Source organism: Stereum hirsutum (genome assembly GCF_000264905.1).
Source record: "Stereum hirsutum FP-91666 SS1 unplaced genomic scaffold STEHIscaffold_3, whole genome shotgun sequence".
Taxonomy (NCBI): domain Eukaryota; kingdom Fungi; phylum Basidiomycota; class Agaricomycetes; order Russulales; family Stereaceae; genus Stereum; species Stereum hirsutum.
In genome coordinates, this window is record NW_006763133.1 from 1,871,396 (window position 1) to 1,888,238 (window position 16,843).

The 16,843-nt window shown below is 52.2% G+C and overlaps 5 protein-coding genes across 5 annotated transcripts; 2 read left to right on the plus strand and 3 right to left on the minus strand.

Moving 5' to 3' along the window:
• The first annotated feature begins 285 nt into the window (after nt 1-285).
• Nucleotides 286-3,113, plus strand: STEHIDRAFT_166278 (uncharacterized protein). Its single transcript, XM_007301003.1, has 15 exons — nt 286-450; nt 509-513; nt 574-617; nt 672-716; nt 778-815; nt 885-955; nt 1,019-1,208; nt 1,263-1,306; nt 1,365-1,441; nt 1,505-1,623; nt 1,682-1,728; nt 1,770-1,811; nt 1,872-1,949; nt 2,007-2,102; nt 2,181-3,113. Exons 1-15 carry the CDS (start codon nt 392-394, stop codon nt 2,303-2,305), a joined length of 1,080 nt encoding a protein of 359 aa, XP_007301065.1. The 5' UTR covers nt 286-391; the 3' UTR covers nt 2,306-3,113.
• Nucleotides 3,114-3,250: 137 nt separating this feature from the next.
• Nucleotides 3,251-4,740, minus strand: STEHIDRAFT_52365 (acid protease; the record flags this gene model as incomplete). Its single annotated transcript, XM_007300475.1, has 9 exons — nt 3,251-3,399; nt 3,478-3,600; nt 3,669-3,737; nt 3,805-3,937; nt 4,069-4,211; nt 4,278-4,317; nt 4,378-4,403; nt 4,459-4,478; nt 4,544-4,740. 9 exons carry the CDS (start codon nt 4,738-4,740, stop codon nt 3,251-3,253), a joined length of 900 nt encoding a protein of 299 aa, XP_007300537.1.
• Nucleotides 4,741-5,230: 490 nt separating this feature from the next.
• STEHIDRAFT_92656 (DnaJ-domain-containing protein) lies at nt 5,231-6,523 on the plus strand (the record flags this gene model as incomplete). Its single annotated transcript, XM_007301004.1, has 2 exons — nt 5,231-5,612; nt 5,670-6,523. The coding sequence occupies 2 exons, from the start codon at nt 5,231-5,233 to the stop codon at nt 6,359-6,361; spliced, it is 1,074 nt and encodes a 357-aa protein (XP_007301066.1). The 3' UTR covers nt 6,362-6,523.
• A 195-nt stretch (nt 6,524-6,718) lies between these two features.
• STEHIDRAFT_119076 (uncharacterized protein) lies at nt 6,719-10,310 on the minus strand. Its single transcript, XM_007301005.1, has 5 exons — nt 10,180-10,310; nt 9,996-10,117; nt 9,903-9,940; nt 9,585-9,848; nt 6,719-9,530 (listed from the first exon to the last, which is right to left on the minus strand). Exons 1-5 carry the CDS (start codon nt 10,279-10,281, stop codon nt 6,829-6,831), a joined length of 3,228 nt encoding a protein of 1,075 aa, XP_007301067.1. The 5' UTR covers nt 10,282-10,310; the 3' UTR covers nt 6,719-6,828.
• A 150-nt stretch (nt 10,311-10,460) lies between these two features.
• On the minus strand, nt 10,461-16,673 carry STEHIDRAFT_74453 (1-3-beta-glucan synthase). Its single transcript, XM_007300526.1, has 10 exons — nt 16,324-16,673; nt 15,981-16,195; nt 15,310-15,930; nt 12,595-15,256; nt 12,361-12,540; nt 11,458-12,302; nt 11,071-11,401; nt 10,943-11,016; nt 10,824-10,887; nt 10,461-10,767 (listed from the first exon to the last, which is right to left on the minus strand). Exons 1-10 carry the CDS (start codon nt 16,511-16,513, stop codon nt 10,712-10,714), a joined length of 5,238 nt encoding a protein of 1,745 aa, XP_007300588.1. The 5' UTR covers nt 16,514-16,673; the 3' UTR covers nt 10,461-10,711.
• Nucleotides 16,674-16,843: the final 170 nt, after the last annotated feature.

The following is a 16,843-nucleotide window of genomic DNA, read 5'->3' on the forward strand; positions in this document are numbered from 1 at the left end:
AACGCTAAAAACGCGTGTGGCTAAATACTGGGTTCTGCTTGGCGTTCCGCAGGTTAGAGAACAGGGGGAAACAGCGACTAGGCTCTTATTCAACCCACAATGTTTTTCTTCTCAAAATCAACACGAGATGAAACACGGTCGTCGTCGTCGTCCGACTCATCGCCAAACAACCGTCGGCAAAGCGCCGTTCCTAGTGGCGCGGCTTGCCGGCGGGACCGAGCCCAAATTAGCCTGCAATGTGTACACTGGACAGCTTTCCCCTTCCTCCCAGCGCTCACATCCCTTCCGCCTCTTTCTTTCTCTCCCTCAGCTTGTCTGTCTCCCCCCACACTTCAACTCCTTCGGCCAAGGCGCCCTTCTCATCCTTTTCCCGCGCCGATAACTGAGAGTCATGGCCGTAGAACCATTCTTGGGGACCAGGGCCCAAAAGGTCTTCATTGGCACCAGTGCGTCCCAGTCTATTCTCCAGCTTTGTTCATTTCTGACTGCTTCTCACCCTTCTAGTTGCCGCTCGTAAGAAATTGATTGGCTCTTAGATTTAGATATTCTAACGTCGCGGATTATGATGCGCAGAGGCAGTCGTGGTCCTTGTAATGATCGGAATTGCGTTCGGAAAGGTGTGTTCCACCGTGATCGTAAACCCTACTCCACTTCATGTATTTCTCGTCCAGATCGCAGCCCATGTAGATTTTTCGTCGTCGAAACAGGAGTACAAGGTACGTTTGTCGCTGTTGATCCGAATGAATATCCGCTCAACCATCGTTTCCGTATGTCCAGACCTTGCCATGCTATCTTGCTCTCTTCGTCCTTGCAGAGTGCGTCCTACCTCGATGACTATCACACTGCCCCGCTTAAATATTATATTTACATTTACCACATATCAGGCTATTCGAACTCGCCATGGCTTTTGATGCCCTTCGACAGAGAAATGTCATCCAGTTGATCGGTATCCTTCGTACGTGCGCTCCCAGCCACATCAGTGATGTCAATTTCTCATATGTCTTGACTTGCCGCTCAGTCTTCCATGTCGCCATGATCGTTTTCGCCGCCATTCAAGTACATGAAACCAATTCTGCCTTGTCATCCACCACCTCTACCCAGGGGCTCTTCCCGCAGGTGGAGCCATTCCTCATCGTCGTCCCTTGCATTGTCGCGGCAGCATGGTGTGGAATGATATGGACTGTGAGGGCGCTGTACTATGAATTCGGGTACGTTTTGCGTCTTACATGTCTTTGATGTCGCTGACGACGAGCCTGAATCAGTTGGGCTATCTTCCGAGTCGTTGGAGCGAACCCTGCGATGAAGAGTAAGCCCTTCCCACGCAAGACCTAATTAAGACATCCCTAATATGATCCTCCAAACAGAGATGTACCAGTTCTACCAGGTCATGCTCTGCCTTCTCAAATTCGATTTCTTCTGTTTCACCGGTGTCACCATCCAAGTTCGTCGCACAATCCTTCCACATACGTTAGCAGGAAGCTGATCTTGGCTTGCTGTGCTTCAGCTCTTGATCGTCGTTCTCCAATCGAGCACGGCTGAATTTGGATTGACTATCGCTGCCATCCCCGTAGTTTTCTTCCTTCTCATCGGTGCCGGCATCGCCGTTACACACGAAGTCAAGTGGTGAGTCCCGCGGTCACCACTTTGTAATTCTGTATAGCTAACCTTCTGGCTGCTTCAGGCTCATGACGATATCACTGGTACTCATGTTGGCCGCTGAGACATATTGTACGTCTTTGATTTTGTTTTCCCCGCGTGTCTTGACTTAGATCAGTACTCGTCCCCACAATTCTACCCACCGTTTTTAGTCGGTAAGTCAGTCACGATTTTTTTGCTCGGCGATGTCCTGACAAAGTAATAATAAAAATCAGTCTACAAGCTTGAACGCTTTTTCGACCCGTCTACCAGCGCGCAGTACGTGAGCACCCGTGCCACACTGACCACGTTCAGTAAGTGATGGTATCATATGTCCCTCATACTTGATTTTCACGTCCTTGACCTCACAGCTATCGTCGCCTTCTGCATTCTCTTCGCCACATTCGCGGTCGGTCTTCGGTGCTTCGCCGACTTCGACAAGGGACTCGTCCGACCCAAGACTTATGGTCAGTCGCATACTACGTGTACTGCTGCTTCCCGTTCTGTGCCTCTCTTCCTGCATGGCTGACGGCCGCATTCTACAGACGCCCCGCTTTTCAAGTCAAGAAGGACGTCGAGCTACAACGCCAGCACGCCAGGGAACAAGGTCGAGGACAACAACATCGACCTGGACGGCGAGCCACTAGAAACGAGGATGTCAATCGAATGATCCTACGGTTCTTTCTACGATCTTTTTGTGATAATGACTTTCCTTGTTCCACGTCTGTGTTGCTTGTTTTCTTTGCGTTTAAGACTTCCGTGTTACCCTTTGTGACGAGTGGCACTTTCGTGTCTGTCTTCACCGAGCTGTCCTTGTTTGTTTTCTGGCTCTGTAGCTATTGGGCGGTTGGTTGACGCTTGATGACTCTGGATGACTGCCTCGGTTTTACTCTCCCATTCACCCTCACTACTACCCTTACTTACTGGTATTGTAACCCGGACTTACTGCGCGTTTTCGCTCGTCGTTACCACCGAGCTTAGGATTATTTATTTTATTCGGACACCCGCCTTGTTCTACCTACGTACCGCACCCCCTGTTTCCTGTTCTTAGCTTTGTCGGTTGTTCTTTATCGACTAACGCTCTCTTGGTTTTGGTTTTGGTTACGATCTCCCCTTGTACGGCTTAACTTATGCGAATACCACCGCCCGGTACGCGACATTCACATTCTACATAGCGCGAATGATTGGGTACTTTTATGGCCGACAGGGTGTGATCTGCTGGATTGACCGACCGCTCGACCTCAAACGTCCAGCGGCGCAAACCCCATCCTCTCATTCCCTCCATCCCAAATACTATAATAATGCTTCAACAGGCTCCCTCCGATGATATAAGTCTCCTCCACAGCATTGATGAACGTCTGGCACGTGCTCGGATCCTCTGCGAAGGGCCCGACGCTGAGTTCGGAGGTGGGGATGGTGAGATTATAAGGGTTTGAGTCGATGGTGAGGAAGGTGATGTCAATTGTGGAGGTGAGGGTGGGGATGAGGGAGCACGGGAGGCCGTAGGTCCCTGGTTGAGAGGGGAAGGGCTGGATGGAGGGTGAGATGAGGGCGTAGATTGCCTGTGCAGTGAATGGAGACATGAGTGCTGTGCAGTGTGGCTACAAGTGAAAAATTAGGAATGGGAATGAAAACAGACCTCTGCTATGGAGGGAGGAAGGACGACGTTCGAAGTGCCGGAGTCCATGTAGAAGTACATGCTTGTGTTGAGAAGAGATGTCGTCTGCCCGTTGACGAACACCTGCGAGCTTTCGATAAGCCAGCCTGAACCGAGGAAGTAATAGATGTAAGTCGGGTCTCCTACGATTCGTAAGGAGACGAATGATATTGTTAGGGGCGAACTATAGAGGGTCGACAGACGATAAGGAGACCAATACGGACCTGTGAACTTGGTCGTATCTATCCCTCCTAGAGTGAGCTCAGCGTTGCCTACTTCTTTCGGACTAAGGTACATTCCGAATAAAGCTGATGGAGGTGGTATGAGCAACAATTGCAGAAGAGTCTGCTCTGCACTATACTAAAAGAATACATACGAGCTAATCCTTGCTTGACGAGATTCCTGAAGAATCCATTCCCGTAACAACAACTGGAGTCATCAAGGCCTGCACAGGAAGCATGAATGAGGTCGAGCTGCGCAGAGGCCAAGATGTCCCGCTCGCCAAAAGGTACAACTCATACCTACGATACCGCTGAACGGATACTCTTGGAAACTTGGAGTCTCATTCGTGATGAGGTAGATGCTCAGGTGGGCCACCGACATATCACCGATTGCGACGGTTTCGTTCGCGCTCCGTAAGGTGAGCTCGCAGGGCTATAAAACAGGATTTTAGAATGCGTTGAGAGGGCGTAAATAATTCAGATGGTCGGAGGATGATGTACATAGTCCTCGGTCACGGGATGGACACCTAAGCATGTTTCAACTGGTAGCGATACACGGTCAGTTTGAAATGATATAATCTGCAGCGGTATGAGCGACGAACAATCTATGGTACTATTCTCACCACTGTCAACATACGTCGAGCTCTTGGAAGGATCGTAGAGTATTTGAGAGCCACAATTGGATCCGCATAGGGTACCTGAACAACGAGGGAAATAAGAAATATAGTTACTAACACAATAAAGTGAACTGATAATGGACCCACTAGAGATCTCGATGTCACTACTTCCTGTGTCAAATACAACCTATATGAATCGTCAAAGAATGAACAATCAGATCAATCTAGACGAGCAGGTAGAGTTTACTGGTATAGACTGCGGTGGCGTGCCGACTGTTTTCACATATTAGCATAGGCATAGATGGGTAGTGAGACTTATGTTGCTGACCAGATATAGTCCCGTACCACCTTTGATGCATGACCACGAGTCATGAGTAGTTGAGAACTGCACAGTCCGTTGTAGACACACTCACTGCAGATCAGTGCCATTGTAGTAATCGTTCAACGGCACAGAAAGGGCAGGTAAATCGCGAGAATGATAACGTGATTCTCGAGGAATAGCTCGAGACTCAAGCTCTATTTTCTGTGGGGCTAGGGACGCATACACAGTGTGAATAGTATATTGCCAAGCCAAGATCACAGAGAAAGGTAGAGCAGCAACGGTGAGCATGTTCCACTGGGCGACTTGTGGCAAGAGTTGGAGCAGACTGCTAACGCTATGGCTAATGTTCGTGCTTTAAGAAGAGTCGAGCACGGAGAACGCAAGCCGTGTTCAGCATGGACTGCCAGTGGAGGCGATGTGATGGGCACGAGAAGATCCGTTGGCAGTCATTCGCATGCCCTATGTGTATTGAACGCAGGAAGGAAGGAAGCCCTGATATCGTCAATGGGCACAGAGTCCCGATAGAGATTGAACTTTGAGAACATGATGCTCATTCCTTGGCTGCTCTCCCATGTAAGGGTGTCGGCGTCGAGAACCAGTTGGTGAGCGAGAACTAAGTGTGGCTGGAGTTCAGTTGGAGACCACACAGAGAGCGCCGTATTCCGGGTTCTTGGATAGAGAGCACGCGGAGTCGCGTCGACAACGCGTCTGGTAATCAACGAGACGCGTCGCAACTCTTGCCGTTCCATCATCATCTCCTCCTTCGCCCTTGCTCACCATGGACGATAAACACGACCCCTCTGCTCTCTTCTTCGACGGCGATGAGTCTGTCGATCTATACTCTGTTCTCTCGCTCGCAGCCACCGCTACCCAAGACGCAATCAAGAAAGCCTATCGTAAACACGCTCTCATTTACCATCCTGACAAGCACGCGTCCTCCGACGAGAAGTCCAAAGCCGACGCGTCTCACAAGTTTCAGCAAGTAGGCTTTGCTTATACGGTGTTGAGCGATGAGAAGAGGAGGAAGAGATACGATAAGACGGGAAGGACGGACGAGGGATTCGAAGATGTGGGTGAGGCTGGGTGGGAAGCGTATTTTGAGGACCTATTCGATAGCGTGACGAAGGAGAAGCTGGATGACATGAAGAAGGAGTATCAGGGTGCGTTATTATGTGTGCTTTACCAACAACATATGAGGCTTAAACCTAGTCTCCCAGGTTCTGAAGAGGAGGTCGAAGACCTCAAGGCGGCCTACGTCGAGTGTGACGGGTCAATAGAGGAGATCATGAAACATATCCCTCACTCGCTCTACGAAGACGAAGCACGCTTTATCGTCACCATTTCGAACCTCATCTCCAAAGGCGAACTGCCGTCTCTCCCCACCTGGGAGTCGAGTATCAAGGATGAGAAGAGCAAGCTAGTCCGGAAGAAACAGGCAGACAAGGAGGCGAAGGAAGCTGAAGAGATGGCACGGGAACTAGGTGTCTGGGATGAATTCTATGGGAGCGGGAAGAAAGGGGAGAGGAGAGGAAAGGGCAAAGCCAAGGAAAAGGTGAAGCAGGACGTTGACGAAGATGACGACGCGGAAGATCATTCGGCGCTGCAAGCGTTGATGCTGAAGCGGAAGAAGAATATGGACGGCTTCTTTGATAACCTGGCGGCGAAATACTCCGAGCCGAAGACGAAGGCTAAGGGCAAGGGTAAGAAGAGGAAGAGTGCCCAAGATGAGGAAGAAGTGGAAGAGTCGCCACAGAAGAAGAGGAGAGGTGCCGCTGCTGAACCTCCAGAAATTGATGACGCAGAGTTCGAGAAGCTGCAGCAGAAACTCTTTGGCGACAAGTCGAAATCTGGTGGTGCTGACTCGGGCACGAAGACTGCGAAAGCTGGACGAGGTCGGAAGGGCAAGTAGAGCTCGAGCCCGTGGATATCTCGCATATGCCAGCCTTGATGTTCTGTATTTTTGGAGTGTATGTTCAGATTTTCTGTATGATATTTGTATGTCCCGTATTTACAGCGCTATTCACTTCGATGCGGAATCGCGCGTTTCGCGATTTCGTGTTGCATGATCGCCACAGACAAGCCACAGACGTGTGAGCTGACCAACTGGGACCCGAACCACCTCAGTGCGGGTGCGGTGTTTGGCGGGTACGGGTACGGGTTCGTCTCTAGCACCCGCGGTTGGACCCGTGCAGAACCCTACTTGCGAACAAGTCGTTCGAGCGGCGTTCGAGGGCCACTAATGATTACAGTAAAGTGATAGTCTTCGCTGATAAGCACTGAGCAATGGTATAAGTCCGGTTCGAAAGCAACAAGCAAGGTCATACATAAATCGAAGAGATCGTTAGCTGTCAACAACACACCCATCCTCGCCCCACTTCACAAATAGCGCACAGCATCAATCCCCAGGCTCCGGCGCGCATGAATAACAGCGACCAACTCCTTGATAGACTCCTCTAGTATCACCACATTATCCAACACACGCGAAAGGGTCACGGTCGCAGGTTTCTCGGGTTCTTCGTCCTTCGTCTCTACCTCCTGCTCGCTTTCTCCCCATCCCGAAGTGAAGACGTCCTCCTCGTCAGCACTGAACTTCCGCGATGAGGATGGAGTCCAAGGCCCGGCCAACGGCGACGGCGCCTCGAAAGGCTCGACGGAGATGGCGCTCGTTCGCTGGTAATGAGGGCCGAATGGACTCGCGGCGACATTCTTCGACGGCGACGAGCGGTCGCCGCCAGTCATAGCTGCAGGGTTCTTCGCAGAAGCGGACAGTTTCTTCTTCGGAGTGAGGAACGAGACGAACGAACTCGACTTCTTCTGAGGGGCAGGCTTCGCTCTGGGTGGCGTCTCTGGTGGCGCAGCCGTAGAAGGAGGGGACCGAACACTGGGATCTTCTAGATCCAAGGCCAGGGTGAGCGCATCGGTGAGATTTTCAGAGAAAAGCAAGCCTTGTCGGCGCTCGAGCAGGAACCTGTCAAAGTTGTCCACCATCTGACGATATCGCTCGAGCTGTGCGACCAGACCTTGGAAGATCGTGAGGATAACAGGACGCGACGAATCGTCAAGGCTAGAAGCCGGCAGCGTTCGCGAGTCCGACGAGAGGCTCTCTTCGATGCGAAAGTCTATCGAGCGGTCATCACCGTCATCCGCTCCATCCTTGCCAGAGATACCCCGCTCCGGCTTGGGTCGATGGGGCTCGTCCTTATAAGCAAAGGTCAACCACCCTGCAAGTGACCGGTTTGGATCGTACGCGAGCGTGGCCAGCACGCCGGTGAGGGCGATATTGAACTCCGGGGTGTTCGACAGAAGTCTACGAAGTGAGTCGAGGATGAGAGTGAGGATGGGATCGTTGGGATTGAGTCGGTGCTTGAACTTCGTATTTGAGCCGTCGTCTAGATCGATCTGCAAACATTGCTCCTGGATCGCAGCGAGAGCGTCCCCAAGGTATTTGTCATACCCCGTGCTGAAAGTGTCCGACACGTGCGAAGGATCGACGCGAGAGACGAGGTTGAGGTAAAGGTTCATTTCCCGCTCGTGGGTGGAGAAGGTGGTAGCAGGTTGCGCGTACAATGGTATAGGTGGCAAAAGTTCACCATCTGAATCAGGGGCAGCATCGTCCTCGTCGTCGGCAACAAGACTTGGAATAGTGATCGGGGTCGGCTCTGGGAAGGCTGTGGCATTTGGGTCGCTAACCACGACGAATAGCCGTTCGACGCAAAGATGATTGTGCTGGTATAGAAGAGATTGCAGCAGCTGGAGAGCAGACGTCCCAGTAGCCTTGTTTGGTGAACGAAGGTTAGAGAGAAGAAGATCCTTCAGAGTGAATCGGCCCATAGATGTGAAGTACTCGGACTGTTTCGTCGATTCAGGGGCCTCCATTTCCAAAAACACCATGGCGCTGCTCCTCCTTCGTCTCAACTTGGTCTGCTTGTCCGCTTTGGCGACCTGTGGTGGTGCGTCCTCACCAAGGGTAAGCATGCTGAAAGGCCGCTGTCGCAGCTTCGTGACCTCGTCATTATCTTCGCTCATGAGGAAGTCGACGAGCAGATGAGAGAGACGGCCAGCGTTTAGTGTTCGAATCATGATGTCAATATAGGACATGACGGCGACGGCGCTTCCATCGAGGTCTGAACATTCTAGGATAGAGGGATAAAGGACGTTCTCTAGGAAAATTCGACGAACGGCATCCAAGATTGAGGTGACGATGGCGGATCCAACAGGGAAAGGAACCTCCGTGGTCGAGTCCGGGGTATCGTGAACAATGTTCCGCCGAAGGACGTCTTCAAGGAATTCTGCCAGCTTGAGAAAATGGTCGAGTCGTGACTTGAAGTCTGGACTTGTGGACTCCTCCATACCTATTCCGCGAGTCTTCTCTCTAGCAGCGTCAACGGCCGCCCGATCTGCTGTCTCCACAGGATTGTTTCCCAGGACCATACTGTTGCCCTCAGCTCCATCAGTCGAAACTGAGGGGCGGATTTCGAGCTTCGACGGGAGTTGCGAATAGACGGCACCTAAACCGGCACCAAGAACCTCCGAGAAATCACCATCCACGATGTACTCCGCCAGGGAGAGCGCTGCGTCTCTAACGGGATCTGAAGAGGTAACCTCAGTGGTCGAGGATGAATCCTCGCTGGTGAGGCGATGGACTGGTTCGCTTGGAGACATGGCCACGTCCATAAGGAATAAGAGACCGGCACGAGCGAAGTCGCCGATTTGACCTTCTCGATGGACAAAGCGAAGAAGGTAGTTGAAAAGGAGGAACTCGTATTCCGTCTTTTTCGTGAGGGATGATGCTGGGGCCGATGTTACCGTTCCTTGCGAGGATGCGCGTGAAGACGGACGATGACCCTTTGCGTCTGTAGGCTGCTGTTTCTCGTCTGTTGATTTCTTGTCGGTTTCACCCTCGTTCTTTTCAGCCTCGGCTTCGGCCTCTTCTTCCTCTTCCTCCTCCTCCTCTTCGTCTTCTTCTTCAACCGCGAACAAAGGCTCAGATCGGTACCAGTGCTTGTCGTGGAAGAATATCATGAGGAGTTCCCTGTAGGTCCGGATACGGCTGCAGAGAATACACAACAGATTGACGACTAACATAGTCGTGTCACTATACGGTATGTATGGAAAGATAAAGAACCACGTACGGTCCTCCTCATACTCTGAGGGCGAACTCCGAATCGCATTGCCAGCTGCACCCATGACCTTTCTACTCCGGTTGTCAAGTTGCTCCTGGATGTCATCGCCGACGCAGTTTCTGAGTAATCGAAGGACGGCCTTATGAACAGCAGAGTGTACGAGGAACTGTTCGTCAAGAAGAACGACCATATTCTGAACGGCACGGAGGACTTCAGCTTGGATGCCAGAGGGGCGATCGGCTTCGCTCAGTCGCACGAGATTGCCCAGGACATCTGTCATGATACTTCATCAGATCAAGTCAAGCTTATAGCAAGGAGTATGCGCACCATTCTTGAGAAGATACTCCAAGCAAACACCCGTTGCGCTGGGATGAGAGATGAGTTTGCCTGACCATCCATCCTAGAGACGCGGATACGCACCCCTCTTCTGTCCTGGTCGACTCCAACACAAGGATATCCACCATAGACTTGAGATGAGCCGGCACATCTGTTGCCTGGATGCCCTTGTTCAGCTGCCGCTCGTCAGGGTTCGTGAGTGTTTCCTACGATTACGAGTTACAGCTGTGAGCCGAAGATCAAGGGTTTGCGATCTCATCGTGCATACTTTAACATGGACCCACGATTTATGGAACTCCTGAGCATGATCCTGAGGTGCCTTCGGGGCAGGCTGAGTCCCAGAACGCAGGAATTTAGAGAAGTAGTCCATAGCTGTCTACCATCCCAATCGAAGTCAAGTTGAAACCGCGTCCACGCGCGATCGAGCCGTCGCGAACCTCATATCCAACGCAGTGCCACTGGGCCACATAACACAACGCTCACACTGTCTCGGTAAATTGCCAGACGGTCTCTTTCGACTCTGTGTTGACTAACAAACCTTGCCGACTCCCACAATCACATTTAAAAGTTTCCAGCAAAACAAAAAAGTATATGGGTCTGTAAAAGCTCTAAAGTAATAGGTATCGATACAGGAACCAAAGATGCGGAAGTCCAATGAATGTACAGTCAGGAAATGTCTCTCTCTGGCACTCCGCGAGACCCAGACAGTTGGAGTATCTTCATATGACGAACAGCGAAAGTGCGAAGTGATACCCAAAATCCCTTCATTCAGAGCGGCGGCGACGACGACGGTTAGCGGATTAGATGTTGGAACAGAGCGTGCAGTTGAACGTAATCTCGTTACGGAAGATAGCGGCTGTGGACAAAGGGATGAGACAATGCAAGACGTCATGACGACAAAGAAGGACGGACGTAGGACAATCAATGCAGCCAGGAAAGCTACCACGATCAAGTAGAGGATGGCGTATTTGAAGACCTAGAAAAAAGTATATTAGAGAAATAGCGATGCTGTAGGGCTACCTAAGACTCACGATCCAACGACGCTGCCTCTTCTGCTTCGTCGAGAAGAGAGGGGGACGAATCTGTTTTGACGGGCGAAGCCAGACTGCAAGGGGTATGAGCATAGGAACACAACAAGGCCACGAGTGAAAACACTTACAGAGCATCGTAGAATGCAGACGATCGACGTAAGGGAGCAAGAGAGGAGGCGTCATGATGATCAGGAGGATGTGGCCCAGCAAGAAGTCCGAAGTCCACAGTGACATCTCCACAATTTTGACGATGAACTCTCGGGCGGGTTGTGACATCGCGGCTGAGCCAAGACCCCGACCGTACCATTTACCAGTCCACCACGCGCGATTTGTCTCGTCGTGCTTGAACTCTCGAGACAGGAAGACCGCAATCAAGAACTTCTGGATCGCGCGTTGGATGGCTACGATGGTAATGACACCAAGAATTGCGTGCGAAGCGTCCCACAACTCGAGGAACCACTGTAGAAAGTATACGGTTAGAAAATAGAAATTCATAGGAACAACGGTCTACTTACGAAGAATTCAAAGAAGGCGATCATGCCGAGGAGCGCGAGGAAGTGAGCGGTAGCAGCGACGACGGATCCGAACTTGGCCCAAGACCCCATCATCGGTCCCAAGAACAAGGACACGAAGAAGAGGGCCAACAACATCGTAGCGTTCCAGACGACGGGGCCGACGGCGATGATGGCAATGCGGATCAGCGGGCTGGGGGGCTGGTTACCGTTCGAGTCGGGGAAGGACTTCACGAACATGTAGGCAATGGTGAAGATGGTGGCGATGATGAGCGGCCAGACGATTTCAGCGAAGAGGACGGAACGCCATGATGCACGAGGAACGTCGCCGGATAACTTCTCTGACGGATGGCCGAGCTTCTTCTTCTTGTATCCAGTGATCATGGTACGAGAGAGACGACAGTACCCGTACCAACTGCTAGCCTTCGTACGCGAATTTCCACGGGACATCCAACGCAAGAACTCCCGGTAGTCGATGATGAAGTCGGCGAGCGAGAACTGATGAGGATTGAACACGAACGGGGCGATGCAAAGCGAGAGGACGGAAAGCCAGAAGTAGATCAGGTAAGGGGTCCAGATGGCGACGGAGGCGTAAAGCAAGAGGAGCAGGTTACGCATGCCCATGTAGATACTCGGCCCAGCGAACCGGGAGTACAGGATCGTGAAGGATATACGCGTCGTCGCGAAACCACGGCCGGTGGCGATGTAGCGAGCACCACCGTAACTCAAATTGTTCAGAACGGCCTGCGAGTAGATCTGGGTGGAGAAGACTTCGAAGATCGGCGAGAGCGACAAGAAATGTTTCCCCAGTCGAATGAGCGCCTTGCCCGTACCACGTTCGACCAGTTCTAGAGCACGGACATTGTTCAGCTATCATCAAAAAGGAGCCTCGACGTAAAGATTTACCTTGCAAGAACAACGGCAAGAAGGCGATGATGAAGACCAAGAAGATAGAGATGATGCACCGCTTAACCCAGTCGAACACTGGGATCAAGTTATAACATCCTGGCTGCCCGGCCGTTACGTTGCCCTGAGAATCGACCTTGCAAATGGACAGTTGCTTGTTCAATGTGCCGATATAGAGCACTAGACGAAGAATGAGCTTGCTTCAATGAAAGTATGAACGAAAGCATAACTTACGGGTAATCATGAAGACCTGAATGGAGTAAATGACGAGGATGTTGTTGATGTGGAATCCAGGATGGCCGTAGTAGAATGTCAGGAAGCGGTCGATAGGTAACTGCGTCCCGAGGTAGTAGTACTCTCTGCTCAACAGCTGCTCGCCCATACCGGTACCAATCTTGGTCTGGAAGTTCAAGATGGTGCCAAAACCGAGATCACGACCTTTACCACACTGGTAGTACTCCGAATGCTTGATGCGACCGCCACGACCGAAGGCGTTCATACCGGCGAAGATATCCTCGTTCAGGTGAAGACCCTTCTGCGCCTTGGAGACACCGCCGCGAGTGGTCATGAACGTAGCATTGAGGAAATCGGGATGTCCGTAATGGAGCTTGCCTCCGATCCAAGCGAGAGCACGGGCTGTGAGGGTACCGAACGTCTGTTCCTTGCCGGCTGCGATGTCACCCAGAACACCGATGTTCTCCGAGAAAATGTACTCGCGTGTACCGACGATAGCGACGGGCGATTTCTTGAACTCCTTGTGGCCCCATTGAGCGTAGGGGCTCTGGCTCGAGATAGAGTACTCTTCGAACTCGCCAAGGATGTTCCTGATTTTCAGGCACTCTTCGAGGTAATTGTCCTGGTTAGCGTCGATGAGCTGGAGGTACTCGCCGCGGTAGAAGATGATCGCGTGGTTCTGGTTGTCCGACTTGCCGTCTCCGAGGATAGGGTTGCCGGGAAGTTCGATACGGAATTTAGGCTTGCGCTTCCCGGTCTCTTCGTCAAATTCAGAGTGGCCGTCGATGAGCGCGGAGTAGATCCTGGGGTCGGCACCCTTCTGTCCGGGCTCTTCGTCGAGGTACGCGATCTGGAGGTCCGGGTAGGCACGAAGCAAGAACTCGGCATTCTCTCGTTCTTCCTTACTGAACTTGGAATAGCGCTGCATGGAGATGACGAACTTGAACTTTCGCTTCGACATGCGTTCGAGTTCACGTTCGAGCCGGTCCGCGTTCCCGCCAAACATCTGTACGACGTCCGGGTTCTCCACACGGTACATGAGCTTGATGGCCTTCGAGTAGTTCATCATTCCGGAGACGGTCCTGTACAAAGTCTGCGCGCGAAGGGAGGCCCAAATACGTGTACGCAAGGTGTATTCCGGGGAGGCCGTCTTAAACCCGATACAGTAGAACGGAAGGTCGTCGGCCTTGCTCTGACGCTTCTCGTCCACGTCGGGAGACTCCTCGGCCAAGATCTTCGTGTCCTTGACGAAGTTGTCCCATTCGACAGGATGCAGCTGCTTCAGGTATTCCAACTGCGTGACGCGAGTGTTGTGGTCTTCTTCCCTGATAATCTCACGTAAACTGAGAAGGATCTTCTCGGAGTAGTGAGGAACGAGGACGGTATACGTGGGCATAGCATCGACGGGAAGCGGTTCGGGAAGGGCGGTCGTCAATGAAGATGCGAAGAATGAGATACGACGCTCGGCTTCGCCTCCTGCTGGGAAGAAGTTGCCCTTGAAACCATTGCCCTCGTTGTTCGTGAAGAAAGGCGGTGCGCGCAGAGTACGGCGTCCGTCGGGTCCATCGGTCTGGTGGTAAAGGAGGCGCTGGACGTTGTTGATGGACAAGAGATGCTCGCGGTACATGGAAATGATGATGGCATTCCAAACCTGCGAGACGAGAACCTTCGGCTTGTACTTGACTTCCATCTCCGCGGTCGCGAGCAGCTTGGCGTAGATACGCTTGGGCAGGCGGGTATAGACGTCCTTCCAGGGGGTCCAGATCGAGAGGCCGAGAGAGAAAGACCTCCCGATGGAGAAGGCGACCAACCAAATGATGTACCACAAGTACGTGTCAAGGAAGAACAGAATCATGTCCATGACATACATGATGGTGAGCGTAAAGGGGACTTGGTTCGTGCATAGGGCGGAGCCGAAGAGCTTGTCGTTACAGCCTTGAACCTTGGTGCGCGCCATCACCGCGATGGGACTACTGACCGACGAAATCAGGAAGAAGTAAGACTCGACGAACTTGCAACTGAATACGAGGAGCCAGAGAGTGATCGACGCCAAACGGGCACTTCGAGGTAGATCTGGGTACGAGGCCGTGAACGTTTGTGATGCCATGTACTTTCGCGACTTGCCCGCGACACGGTCCCCGAACATCCTTCCAGAAGGCACTATCGCAAAGATGATTGTGACGACGACGGAGATGAAGAACTGAACAATGCCGAGGATGAGGGGTATCTGTGTGTTCGTTGTAAGCCCGTCGACTTTGGCGATGTACACCGTCGGGCCAGCCGTGAGTGCGAGGATCACCAGGAGGAAGATGAAGCGAGTCGTAAGATGGGAGGCATTGTTCCAAGTCGTAGGGATATGGAAGAATTCGGCCAAGGTGGCGGCAAGCATGATGCCAGTGGAAACAGCGCCACCGAGGGCAGTCGCGGACCATGTCATGGGTGCAGATGGATCAGATAGGCCGTGAGGGGCATAGACCTTGGGAGAGTTGTAGGCTGCATAGAAAAAGTACACTGAGATGTGTAAGATCCAGATCCTGTTGAAGTTCACCAAAAGGTGAGCGGCGGAGCGCTTTTCGAGGTAGGTCTTGAAGAAGACACGGTTCCACTCGATACGGCTGAATTTCGTGAAGCGTTGGGCCGGAGGCACATCGACTAGACGGGTCTGTGGATAAAGAGTCAGAAAAATACTGTGAAATATCGAACAATCGGACGAACGTTGTCGCTGAGTACAATCCTGGCGAGCCCTTCTGGGTACCAGAAAAGTTGGTTGATATCGTCGTAGCCGATGATTTGGTGATGGTCCTTCTCCTTCTTCACAAATTTGCCGTCCACGACCTCGTAAGCCTGGTCACGCATGAAGCGATACAAGGGTTTGATGACGGTTTCGAGGTAAACACCTTCGGGAACGGGGTCCACACGATTCTGGCACTCCGGGCTGCGGTAATAGTCGTCGGCGCATTTGAAGATGAAACAAAGGCACTCGGGAACGAAGCGAACGTTTCCACCCTCGCCCCAACAGAGGAGGTACAGCGCGAGCTGTCGGAGACGGTCGTACTGGCTCATGTTGTTCATGGCGTTCCTCCAACGGTTGAGCGCATTGTCCAGTGACTTGGCGCCCGACGCTTTACCTCCGGTACCACGAACGCTCTTCAATCTCTGCAAACCCGGGTTCTGAGACTGGCCTACGGCGTCGTCCAGGTTGAGTTGAGCCGCGAAATACCATTTGCGATAGTTGGCGTGTTGTCCGCCAATATAATCGGCGTGTAGGGTAAGAAGGGCTTGATTCGGAGACATACGAGATGCTCGAGAGTCGAGGAGATGCATCAGGAAGTCAAACTGGACGGTATGTTTAGTGATGACCAAGCGACGTAAACAAGCCGGCATACCTGGTTGCGCATGGAGTCTCTCTGGAAGCCGAATTTCTGGGTGAGATCCAAGAAGATATCCTCAATCTCTTCGTAGGAGATGGGGATTTGTTTGTCTGCGGACCAAGCGGGATATGGGTCACTGGAGCCCACAGGCCCAGGGCCATGACTCTGGCCAGAGAGGACAGAGGGTGAGGGTGAGTAACGGCGATTGAAGCCATCAGAGTCGGGGCGACCTGTCGCACGATGAAGGTTAGTGATGCATGTATTTGTCTAACTCAAAGCCTCCCCAATACGGTTCAATGCGGCGGCGAGGAACACGGGGAGACGAAGATGATGACAACGACAGAGTGTATCCACACACCAGAGTAACTGTCATACGGGCTGTTCTGATCGTAGTTCGCAGCAAGGTGGGTGGTGCTCTCGCTGCGGCCATACTGGTCGCTCATGTCCGACTCAGCATCGTATTCGCGCCTTGGTGCGTATTGCTGTTGAGGGGGATTGGCGAATGGATTTCTAGGGTCTGGCTGGCCGTAACCGGGACGGGCAGCCATGAGATATGGATAGGACGAAAGATCAAGGAATAGCGAATGTGCGGGTCGAAGACTAAAGGAGCGAGATGTTCAACGACAAGCAAAGCAAAAGAAAAATGTAGACGACGACGACTGTTCGGGCGGCAGCGTGGAGGGATGGTGGGAGGGAAGAATCAGCCCGCCTTCGCCGTTGTGCTCGACAGTGTAGCTACGCGATCACATAAGCGTTTCGCTACTTATATCGCCCCGTGGGAGCCCCCGGAATTTATTCCTTATTCATTCTTCCATCATTCTTCCCCGTTGCCGCCCTCTTCGTCCCCACAACTACTTCGCATTCATCCCATCGTCTTA

Coding starts and splice junctions, on each gene's coding strand:
- STEHIDRAFT_166278 (XM_007301003.1), top strand. CDS start 392: ATGGCCGTAGAACCATTCTTGGGGACCAGGGCCCAAAAGGTCTTCATT. Junction 618..671: donor TCGGAATTGCGTTCGGAAAG/GTGTGTTCCACC, acceptor TTTCTCGTCCAG/ATCGCAGCCCATGTAGATTT. Junction 1,442..1,504: donor TCACCGGTGTCACCATCCAA/GTTCGTCGCACA, acceptor GCTGTGCTTCAG/CTCTTGATCGTCGTTCTCCA.
- STEHIDRAFT_74453 (XM_007300526.1), bottom strand. CDS start 16,513: ATGGCTGCCCGTCCCGGTTACGGCCAGCCAGACCCTAGAAATCCATTC. Junction 15,931..15,980: donor GAGACTCCATGCGCAACCAG/GTATGCCGGCTT, acceptor CATACCGTCCAG/TTTGACTTCCTGATGCATCT. Junction 11,402..11,457: donor TCGCCTTCTTTGAATTCTTC/GTAAGTAGACCG, acceptor TACTTTCTACAG/TGGTTCCTCGAGTTGTGGGA.
- STEHIDRAFT_119076 (XM_007301005.1), bottom strand. CDS start 10,281: ATGGACTACTTCTCTAAATTCCTGCGTTCTGGGACTCAGCCTGCCCCG. Junction 10,118..10,179: donor AATCGTGGGTCCATGTTAAA/GTATGCACGATG, acceptor TCGTAATCGTAG/GAAACACTCACGAACCCTGA. Junction 9,849..9,902: donor GGAGTATCTTCTCAAGAATG/GTGCGCATACTC, acceptor GTATCATGACAG/ATGTCCTGGGCAATCTCGTG.